The sequence below is a fragment of the Mandrillus leucophaeus genome, unplaced genomic scaffold (genome assembly GCF_000951045.1).
Source record: "Mandrillus leucophaeus isolate KB7577 unplaced genomic scaffold, Mleu.le_1.0 Scaffold1296, whole genome shotgun sequence".
Classification (NCBI taxonomy): Eukaryota; Metazoa; Chordata; class Mammalia; order Primates; family Cercopithecidae; genus Mandrillus; species Mandrillus leucophaeus.
The window spans coordinates 73,053-84,230 of record NW_012101250.1 but is presented as its reverse complement, the minus strand read 5'-3'; the positions used below and the strand labels follow the sequence as shown (position 1 = coordinate 84,230).

Below are 11,178 nucleotides of genomic sequence, written 5' to 3'. Positions count from 1 at the left end.
GTCATTAAGTCTTCCGTGACATCCCTAGGTACAGCTTTTGTGTTTTCACCTCCTTTTGTGTTTTCAAGTGAAGAGCAGAAAAACTCTTTAATGCTGTGCTTCCCATGCTGGGCTACACAGTGGTGTATTAAGGTATATATGAAACCACAGTGTAAACAAGGCTTGTCTTCCCAAGACATTAATTTTGATAGAAAATTGTGTGCATTCATGTGTGTGTGTGTAATGTACAATATTTAACTTGTGAGAATTAAAACATTATTTTTATATTAAATAGATATGTTGTGGAACAGAATGCAAAAATATCAGAAAAGTTTAAAGTCCTTTCCTGGAAATGTAACCACACAAACCATTTCTATTATTAAGATATCTCAGATTTAACTACCAAATTTAAGGCTGGGCTCAGTGGCTCACGCCTGTAATCCCAGTACTTTGGGAGGCCGAGGCAGGCGGATCACCTGAGATCAGGAGTTCGAGACCAGCCTGGCCAACATGGTGAAAATCCATCTCTACTAAAAATACAAAAATTAGCCAAGCCTCGTGGCAGGTACCTGTAATCCCAGCTACTTGGGAGGCTGAGGCAGGAGAATCGCCTCAAAAAACAAAACCAAAACCAAAACGTCAATAACTAACACATTTATATCCCAGCACTAAAGGAGAGCTACACTATGCCCATGCATTTAAGAGCACATAGAGGAAAGCCTTAAGGGTACAAACATTACCCAGGCATGAACAATAGGGAATCAGCTTTGCAGGAAGTTCTTTTTTAGATGAAAAAGGAGGAAACAGGAGAAGGGAGGAGTCAGTGAGTCCAAAAGACAGAGCTAAGCAGAAGAACTCAGTATAACACATTGATTCATTCAACAGACATTTATAGATGCCTATTTTGTCTCATGTTCTTTACAGGGTGGTGGGAAAAGTGAATTAGATGTGTTTATGCTCTTAAGTAGTCCACGATTTAGTAATGAGTGCTGAACAATATAATTATACCATTGTTGTAATGAAGAATGTATAATGTAAAACTAGACTGCAAAAGGAAACAAAGAAAACAATCCTGTTTATAACAGCATCAAAAAGAATAAAATCTTAAGAATAAATTTAACCAAGGAGGTGAAAAATCTACACACACACACACACACAAAAGATCTATACACGGAAAACTATGAGGCACCAATGAAAGAAACTGAAAAAGAACAAATAGCTGGAAATACATTCCATGTTTATGGATTGGAAGAATTAATAATATTAAAATGTCCACGTTACCCAAAGTGATCTACACATTCAATTCAATCCCTATGAAATTCCATAGTATTTTTCATAGATGTAGAAAAAAATCCTAAAATTAGTATAGAACCATGAAAGACTCCAAATAGAATAAATAATCTTGATAAAGAACAAAGCTGGAGGCATCACCTTTGCTGATTTCAAACTACATTACAAAGTTACGGCAATCAAAACATTATGTACCATACTGTTTTGCATGTACATCCTAAACATAGACACACAGACCAATAAAACAGGATCGAGAACTCAGAAATAAATCCATGCATATATGGTCATATGATCAACTGATTTTTTTTTTTTAAATAGGGTCTCACTGTGTTTCCCAGATTGGAGTGCAGAGGCACAATCTTGGCTCACTGCAGCCCTGACTTCCTGGGCTCAAGTGATCTTTCCATCTCAGCCTCCTGAGGAGCTGGGACTATAAGCATACACCACCACATTCAGCTAATTTTCTGGATTTTTTTGTAGAGATGAGGTCACCGGATGTTGCCCAGCCTGGTTTCAAACTCTTGTGCTCAAGTGATCCTCCTGCCCCTGCCTCTCGAGGTGCTGGGATCATAGGTGTGAGCCACTATGCCCAGCTGGTCAACTAATCTTTGATGAGGCACCAAGAATACACAATGGGGAACAAAAAGTCCCTTCAATAAATAGTGTTGGGAAAACTGGATAGACATATGCAAAATGACAAAATTGGACCCTTGTATTATACCATATAAAAATGAATTTGGAATGGATTCAAGACTTAAATGTAAGATGTGAAACTGTAAAGCTCTCAGAAGAAAACATAGGGGAACAGCTCGTTGACATTGGCCTTGGCAATGATTTTTCAGATATGACACAAAAAGCATAGGCAAACAAAATGAAAATAAACAAGTTGGACCACATCAAACTAAAAGGCTCTGTACATCAAAGGAAACAATCAACAAAACGAAAAGGCAACCTACCGAATGGGAGAAAATATTTGCAAACCATATCTGATAAGGGGCTGATATCCAAAATATATAAGGAACTCATACAACTCAATATCAAGAAAACACAAAAAATCTGATTTGAAAATGAGCAAAGGATCTGAATATTTTCTAAAGAAGCAATACATGAAAAAGTGTTCAGCACCACTAATCATCAGAGAAATGTAAATCAAAACCATAATGAGATATCATCCCACACTTGTTAGCATGGCTATTAAAAAAAAAAGATAGGAGATGACAAGTGTTAGTGAGGATGTGGAGAAAGGGGAACACTTGTACACTCTTGGTGGGAATGTAAATTGGTACAGCCACTATGGGAAACAGTAGTATGAAGGTTCTTCAAAAAATTAAAAATAGAATTACCCTATGATCCAGCAATCCCACTTCTGGGAAACAAAATCAGGATCCTGAAGAGAGATATCTGCATTCCCATGTTCACTGCAGGCTTATTTACAATAGCCAAGATACAGAAAAAATCTAACTGTCTGTCAACACATAAATAGATAAAGTGAATGTAGTATATTTATATACAATGGAATTGTATTTAGCCATAAAAAAGGAAATCCTGCCATTCATGACAACATGGATAAACCAGGAGAACATTATGCTAAGTGAATAAGTTAGACACAGAAAGAAAATTATGTATGATCTCATTCATATATGAAATTTAAAAACATTGAACTCATAGAAACATAGTAGAACAGTCGTTGCCAGGGTCTGAGGTGTGAGGGAAATAGAGATGTTGATCAAAGGTCTAAACTTTCAGTTATAAGATGAACAAGTTCTGGAGAAATAATGTACAGCATAGGTGGTGATGGATGTGTTAACTAGAAAGAAAGAAAGAAATTGGATCACTGGAATAGTGCTGAGCTTTGCCTGGGTAATTCTGTCAACACTTTACAAAAAACGCAATCTTTCAGCTTTTGGCTAGTCTTGGAAAATTTATAGGTGTTTTCTGTCTATGGGTTGGTTAGAAATATTCCAAAAAATTGTAATATAAAATGTCTGGGAAATGAATTAGAAATATGCTCACATTCCTGACAATCATTATTAGCATTTAAGTTCCAGAAGAGGCAGGAGACCATTTATTTTGCTTGGTATACTCAGTAGTGTAGCTTAACCCTGTCTCTGCATGTGGTACCATGTTTATTGTTTGTAAAGCTCAGCCAGAGAGTTGAATATGGCATGGATGTAGCTTACTCCTCCTTATTTAATGAACATATATTGAGCACCGATTTTGTATCAGGCCTTATGGTAGAGTTACCAAGAATAAGTCCCAGTCTCTGGCTTCAGCAGTTTGGCTGAACGAAGGGATCAGTTAAGTAGACAGGCAACTAGTTAGGAGTATGCCCACAGGATTATACATAACAGTACACAAGAGAGGCCTGAGCCCATTTAGAGGGTGATATGGAGTTTGGGGCCTCAAAAAAGTGACTTCTGAGCAAATATTTGAATGACAAGTAGGAGTGGACTTGAAAGAGGGCAAACATTATAGTAGAGGGAACATCATATATCAAGTAGTAATACAGTCAGGGAATAACAAGCAGTTTCTCACGAAGGGTAGCTGCAAATAGTGGCAGGAGAGGAGGCTGAGAAGTGGCTGGGACCAGGTCATAGATAACCTTTGTGTCATTAAATGTCTGGATTTTAATCCAGCAAAGGCAATGATTAGTCACTGGAATACTGGCTATGAAAAGTGTTTTTCAAAGAGTAGATTGTAATCCATTAGTGGGTTGTAAAATCAATTTAGTGAATTGGGGCCAGCATATAAAAGGTGAACAAGTAGAAAATATGAGTGTAGATCATATTTGTAAAGGTAAATAACCTTTTACGAAGATTTTGTTTCAATCATTTATGTTTATGACTAATCTGTTCTGATGTAAAATGTTTTTTGACCTGTAGGTCACAGTCACAATTTTTGAGAAGCACTTCTTTAAAGGTTCAATGGTACACAAACTATCAGATTACTTTTAGTAGCAATTAACAGAAAATTCAGACCCAAATGGGAATAATCACTAAAAAAGATTATTACTCCAACGTAACTAGGACTCCAGTTTGGGAGCTCTTGGTGCTGTAGTTTTAGTTGTTCTAATCTGCTACTCTCAGTGTTATCTTCTGCCTAAAGCCAGTTCCCCACTGACACTTAGAATAACATGCCAATTTATTCATCTAGGCAGAATAGAGCCTAGATTCTCACTGCTTTAACTTAGTTTAGGCCTGTCCACTACAACCCATTCAGGAACAAATCCACTGTAGGAAACTGTAATGCAATGTGGCAAATTCAGTGTGTTATGGAAACATAGAGCACCTCAGTTGACAAAGTCATGAATTTAGGTGTGGGGATGGTCGGGGAGCCACCTAGGTGCTGCCAAAAGTTTGTGTGTAAGTTAAGCAGGTAAAAGAGAGAAGGCTCTCTGTGCGGCGGGGACTGCTTTAACAAAAGGTTGTGGACAGGGGAGGTGTGCACAGGGAAACATCCAAAATAGGAACTTTTATGCTTATAGAGCATAGCAAAGGAAGGCAAAGGAAGTAGCTGGAGTGATGAGTAGATGCCTGAACTAGGAAGGGAGTCATGATAAGGAATCTGGACTCTTTCCCATAGGAAATAAGCAACTGGCGACCATCACCAGGGAAGTAAGATGATCGGATTCCCATCACTACAGCCGAAGTGTAGAGGGAGGTAAGTTAGGAGGTTGTTTCAGTAATCCAGGATAGAGGTATCTTGGGTTTTATATTAGGGAGCGAGTTGATTGCAGATTTGAGGAACATTGTGGAAATAAAAACATGACTTGTTAATTTCAGTGTAGATTAGTGTAAGGAAATAATCTCTGACTTTTCTAGTCATCTCCCCAAGATAACAGGCTTGCAGTGTTTTAACTGTAAAGCCTAAACTTGTTACCTTTTGAGAAAGGAGTGATCATTACTTTGTCAACCTTATGTAAACAACTGGAGCCCAAGGTGGTGGGAACCTTTGAGAGTGGTACTCTTGGATTTGGAATGTATTTAAGAGGTGCTTAGATGGACTTGCGGGGAGCAGTCCACTAGTTGAAGAAAAGTTATTTATAAGCTCGATTAGTAAAATTCTTTTTTTTTTTTTTTGAGATGTCTCACTGTGTTGCCCAGGCTGGAGTCAATGGTGCAATCTTGGCTCATTGCAAGCTCCGCTTCCCGGGTTCAGGCCATTCTCCTGCCTCGGCCTCCCCAGTAGCTGGGACTATAGGTGCTGCCACCATGCCCGGCTAATTTTTTTGTATTTTTAGTAGAGACCGGGTTTCACCATGTCAGCCAGGATGGTGTTGATCTCCTGACCTTATGATCCACCCGCCTTGGCCTCCCGAAATGCTGGGATTACAGGAATGAGCCACCAGGCCCGGCAGTAAAATTCTTGATGCTGTTACTTTCCTTGTGTTATCCCTGAGCCTTTAGCAAATGTTTTAGGATTCATCTACTTTTATTTGGACCAAAACATTACAGGGGAAGCAGTGTCCCTTGAGGCCACTGTGGTAGTGGCAGTGGCCTGTTATTGTGAGCTCATTGATGGTACAGGTTGTTTCTTATCTCTAGTCTCTATTAGACAAACAGTGGATATTGTATCCCTTCTGCCTAAATTGATGCTGGGAACCAGCAGATGCTAAAAAAGCATGTAGGGAACTGTTGGAAGTCCCACAGGGAGATATATTTCTGGGGTCTAAGAAGAAAAGCTACAGGAGCTGAGCCACAATCCATCTATTCAAAATAAAGATGTGGTTTTAAGGAAAGTGGTTTTTCTAGAAGTCAGGCATGACTCCTAGATATCTAGCTAGGGTGGATGTTCACGCTAAGACAGAAGAGGGGTATATTTTTTAGCAGAAGCAGAGTTGTAGCTTTATTTCATAAATGTTTTGAGTGTCTACTATATTTCATTTGAAATGTAAGAGCTTTCTGGCTAGTGTGAAGAACAAACCAGAGTACAGAAAAAGAAATAAAGAGCTCTGTTAGGAGTAGATGAGTATCAGACTAATGCAGCTGCAGCTAAATTAGCACCAGAATAGTTCGTTCTGTCACTGAAGCCATGTCTGCTACACCAGTGATCCCTTTACCTTTACTCTTACTTACTGTCTCAGACAGTGGATGGGTTCAGTGGGCCAAATACACTCAGAAGATAGAGCCTAAGATAAAATCTCTTCTACCTACTCTACTGGAGATACGGCAATTATCAGGCACTGCTATCAAGTGTTTGGACCAAGAGTGATGGCTCCTTTCCGTCTTTCCGTAACTACCACCATACTAAAGCCTCTGAACCCAAGGGAACGGCAGCCTGGCTGTGCCAAGAAAGGGGTTCCCAGCTTCTCACATTCTGAAGCCGGATTTCCCTTTTCTGGGTTCCCAGAGAGGCCAGATTTGACAACAATAAAAATTTCCAGGAAATTCCTAGGAGGTTTAATATCCTAATCCTTCTCAGGCATAGACCCTCTTTCTTACCCCTTCCCCCCACCAAGAGGAAGGAGCTTATCCTGGAGACCAACATCCTCTGCTGAATGTCTCCACCCCTTTGGCCAAACTGGTAGAACATCTGAGTTCTTGGGTCCTCTCCTCCCAGGCCCATTTAGGGGGCTGAAGGGAACACATGAAGGTAATGTGTGATCCTGCCTCAAAACAGAGGAATGATTGCAGTATCCCCTGAAGGTTCGTAAGATACAAGATTGTTTAAGGAAGTTTCACTTGCAGATTGTCACTCCCCTACCCCTGTCAGGAAGTAATCTTCTCTAAGAAATCCCAAGCACTCAGTCTCTAGGAGACCAGATGTCAAAACAAAACCACCTCTGGCAACATTTGGAATTACAGGATGCATTCCCATGTAAACTGGCATTAAGAAAAACAGAACTGCACTAACCAAAAATAACCCAAATTTAAGGACCAGAAGCATAAGCCAGGAATTTACTATCCCAGGTAGACTGAGCATTTGGGTAATTCTCATTCTCCAGAAATCCCACAGGAGGGAAAAAAGAAATGAACTTATATATATTCATATAAAGACTTTTATCTATTGTGCAAAGACAGGGTCATCTGGCTCCCAGAAGGTTCTCAATCCCATTAAGACTGTCCATTTTACATCTCTAGCTCCAGTTCTTCTCAGAGAGTAAAAGCGCTCCAAAGGCCTGTGATCATGGGCACTGATTAAGGGCTGCAGACTCTTCAGATCCAGTTAAATCCTTGGTGTTTGAGCTGTGTGGGAGCTGTGGTTGCTTGCTTCCTGGCTCTGGCTGAGGTCCTGCCGCAAACCCTGCAGCAGCTGGTTTAGGAGTGTAAGGTGGCTGTCTCTGCGAGGCAGAGGCAGGGGTGGCAGGCAGTTCCCTTTATACTCGATCACTGCCATTTTGGCCCGATCCAAACTCCGATTTGGGATCTGCAGCATTCTTGTGTAGCCCCCATTTTGATCTTTGTATCGAGGGGCCAGAACTTGAAACAGCTTTGGGATCAAGTCTTTCTCCTAGAGGGAGAATTATCCAAGAGACAGAAGAGTCAGGCAAAACTGCAGAGGCATTTAACTTTAGGCCACTCCCAAAGATAAGGTCCATCCACACATAGAAAGACCTCCCCCGCCCCTCACCAATCTGGTAGAGTCAATGTTACACAAAGGAGTCGTTTATAGGCAGTTGTGCAGAGGTATATTGACATCGACTTCAACTAACTTAAGACACAGTTTCTAATTTAGTTAACAACATTGGCCCATAAGTGAGCACCCAAGCTTAATTCTGCACAGTTCTCCTTCTTCCAACCCCCACCCCTAGGGAGTAAAGGGTGGGATTCTGAAGGCCGATAGGACGCACTCACTGTGAGCCAGAAGTCAGCCATGCGCATGGCTCGTTCGTTGGTGTCTCCCAGCTTCCCATAGTCGATGAGCTGTGAGGACATAACATCACAGATCCAACCGAGCAAGAAAACTAAGGTGCCAATCTAATTTCTCTAATGCCGGACCGCAATGCATTCTTTCCACTAGCAAAGCATCTCCAATCTACGCCATCTCTAACTCCGCAGCCCTAACCAGTCTTCCATTAGAGGCGATGGAGGGGCGGGTTCAGCTGAGGGTCCTAGAAGACTCAGACTTGGGGAATGGTTTACCAGGTTGGTCCCAGTCCCTTTCCACTTGCAGCCCGCCCCGCCCCCTCAGACTAGACCCGCAGAGTGGACAAGAGGGCCCCGCTCCTCACCTTCTCCGCGTAGCCCCTCATCTCGTCCACACGCGCCCATGGTGCCTCGATGCGTTCGTGCCGCACCAGCCCTGTGAGCAAGTTCCGCAACAGATGGATGCGGGACTCGGGACCGAGGCCCAGACGGCGAAATACGCGGCCATGGGAGATGGCTGCAGCGACCGACAGCCGCATGTTTCCAACTTCTGCCCGCCCCTTGGAGGCCGGAACTGGAAACTGGAAGGTAGACCGGGTGGCGGCAATTTCAGGGGACGCATGCGCCTTAGCTCCGAGCGTGGCGAACGTGTTTGCGCATGCGCATCAGAGCCTGCCTCGTTGGCAATCTCGGGAAGGGCGGAGAAATGGTGTTGAGCTTTTCCAGAGGCGGCGAGCTGGGCGGGCTTCAGGCATCCAGAGCGCTCTGTGGCGGCCGGAGAAGCAGGCGCCCCCTAGTGTGGGATAAGCGGGCCATCGGGTTTTTTTTTTTTGGCTGCGTCAGCCAGAGGCTTTTAGGGCGATGGGACGCTCCGCCGCGGAGCCTCCTGGGAAAGAGAGCGTCTGAGGAGAAAGGCACCCGGAGGGGTCGGAGCCCTGCGCTGACGGCCCTACGCGGTCCAGCAGTGGACAGCTAGCCTGGTTGACACCTGTACGCATCGTTTTTAACACAGTGATTTTCAGTAGTAATAGTAAAACGGATAATAACGATGACCGGAAAAGAAACGCAGATAGTGAAATTTTTCTTTTGTTGAAGTAATCATTCCAGTTAAAAAAATTACAGCGCTAAAGGGAAAAGTAGTGGATTGTTTTTAATTACACCAGTGTGTTTTTTTAAGGGGAAAAAACATACCTACACATTTGTGTGTTAATGAACAATAATATTGTAGTTTGTTTTTGAGCCTTAACATCTGCAAATTGGCAATGACTGTCAAAATTATTCCTTGTTATGGGTTGAATTGTGTCTTCCCTCGTGATTCTTCCCGTCCCCAAAAAGCTGTGTTAGGTCCTAACCTGCAGTAACTCAGAATGTGACCTTATGTGGAAATAGGGTCATTGCAGATGTAATTTGTTAAGATGAAGCCATACGGGTATAGGTGGGCGCCTAATCCAAAATGCCTAGTGTCCAGATAGATAGACAGATACATATATACGTACATACATATATACAGGTCGGGCACGGTGGCTCACGCCTGTAATTCCAGCACTTTGGGAGGCCGAGGCGGGCGGATCACCTGAGGTCAGGAATTCGAGACCAGCCTGGCCAACATGCTGGCCAACAGCCTGGCCAACACGTCTCTACTAAAAACACAAAAATTAGCCGGGTGTAGTGGCTCATGCCTGTAATTCCAGCTACACGGGAGGCTGAGGCAGGAGAATAGCTTGAACCCGGGAGGGGAGGTTGCAGTGTGCTGAGATCAGGCCACTGCACTCTAGCCTGGGCGACAGAGTCAGACTCCATCTCAAAAAAAAAAAAAAAAAAAAAAAAAAAAAGTTTGTGCAGGTATTCAGACTCCATCTCAAAAAAAAAAAAAAAAAAAAAAAAAAGCGTATGAAGAGAGAGAGATGGACACTCAGGGTAATGCTGACCAGGTAAAGACAGAGACATATAGGGAGAAAGCCATGTGACCTTGAAAGCAGAGATTATGGAGTTAAGCAGTTGCAAATCAGTGAATGAACTCCAAAGACTGATTGCTGGAGCACACCTGAAGCCAAGGGAAAGGTATAAAACGTATTCTTTTTCAGATCCATCAGAGAGCATGACCCTGCTACTAACACATTGCTTTCTTACTTCTAGCCTCCAGAGCCACAAAACAATAAATTTCTGCTGTTTTAAGTTCCACAGTTTGTGATAATTTGTTACAGCAGTCTTAGGAAATGAATTCACTCCTCTTTACGTGTACATATGCAGTAGATGTATAGATTTGTCACTCTGTCAGCTTCTAGGTGACCAAAGAACATCTCTTTGCTAATTTTAATTTTGAAAAGCTTCTTTAATATGAAGGAACAAATAGGCAAAGAGGAAAAGTCATGAACATATAAATACATTGACAGAGATTTATACAAATCACACTTCACAAAGAAATTTACAATAAATTACAGAAATTACAATTACCATTCATATTTTGTTTCTTTGGGAACAATTCTTGTAGTTTTCAATTGTTTTTGCAGTTGAAAAATTTCACTAAGATATTTTCACCAGAATTTTTTTTTTGAGATGCAGTTTCGTTCTTGTTGCCCAGGCTGGAGTGCAATCGCACGGTCTTGGCTCACTGCAACCTCCACCTCCTGGGTTCAAGCGATTCTCATGCCTCAGCCTGGCAAGAAACTGGGATTACAGGCACCCGCCACCACGCCTGGCTAATTTTTTTGTATTTTTAGTAGAGACAGGGTTTTGCCATGTTGGCCAGGCTGGTCTTGAACTCCTGACCTTAGGTGATCTGCCTGCCTCAGCCTCCCAAAGAGCTGGGATTACAGGTGTGAGCCACCATGCCCGGCCCACCAGAAAATTTATCACAAATTTCTGTTGGTAAAAACTTGTGAAGAGTCTCTTCCTCAGCAAAAAAGTAGATAAAAAGAAACATTGATCCATTGTTTTAGAAGATGCTTACACTTGGTAAAAACAATTGTAGCATCAAACATTGTCCTTTTTGACTTTTTCTAGCAATACAAGACCATCATCTCTTGTCTCTTCTGGTAGTCTTCAAAATTTGATTCTTTTTTTAGATGTCAATTTCCTTACATTTTGTTTTTGCAGCATCACT

At 42.1% G+C, this 11,178-nt stretch overlaps 1 protein-coding gene across 2 annotated transcripts; it reads right to left on the bottom strand.

Moving 5' to 3' along the window:
- Nucleotides 1-7,137: 7,137 nt before the first annotated feature.
- Nucleotides 7,138-8,926, bottom strand: MRPL17 (mitochondrial ribosomal protein L17). Of its 2 annotated transcripts, XM_011972481.1 has the most exons (3): nt 8,441-8,926; nt 8,064-8,132; nt 7,138-7,719 (listed from the first exon to the last, which is right to left on the bottom strand). In XM_011972481.1, exons 1-3 carry the CDS (start codon nt 8,612-8,614, stop codon nt 7,435-7,437), a joined length of 528 nt encoding a protein of 175 aa, XP_011827871.1. In that variant the 5' UTR covers nt 8,615-8,926; the 3' UTR covers nt 7,138-7,434. The 2 variants fall into 2 exon arrangements, with proteins under 2 accessions (XP_011827871.1, XP_011827872.1); XM_011972482.1 differs by lacking the exon at nt 8,064-8,132.
- Nucleotides 8,927-11,178: the final 2,252 nt, after the last annotated feature.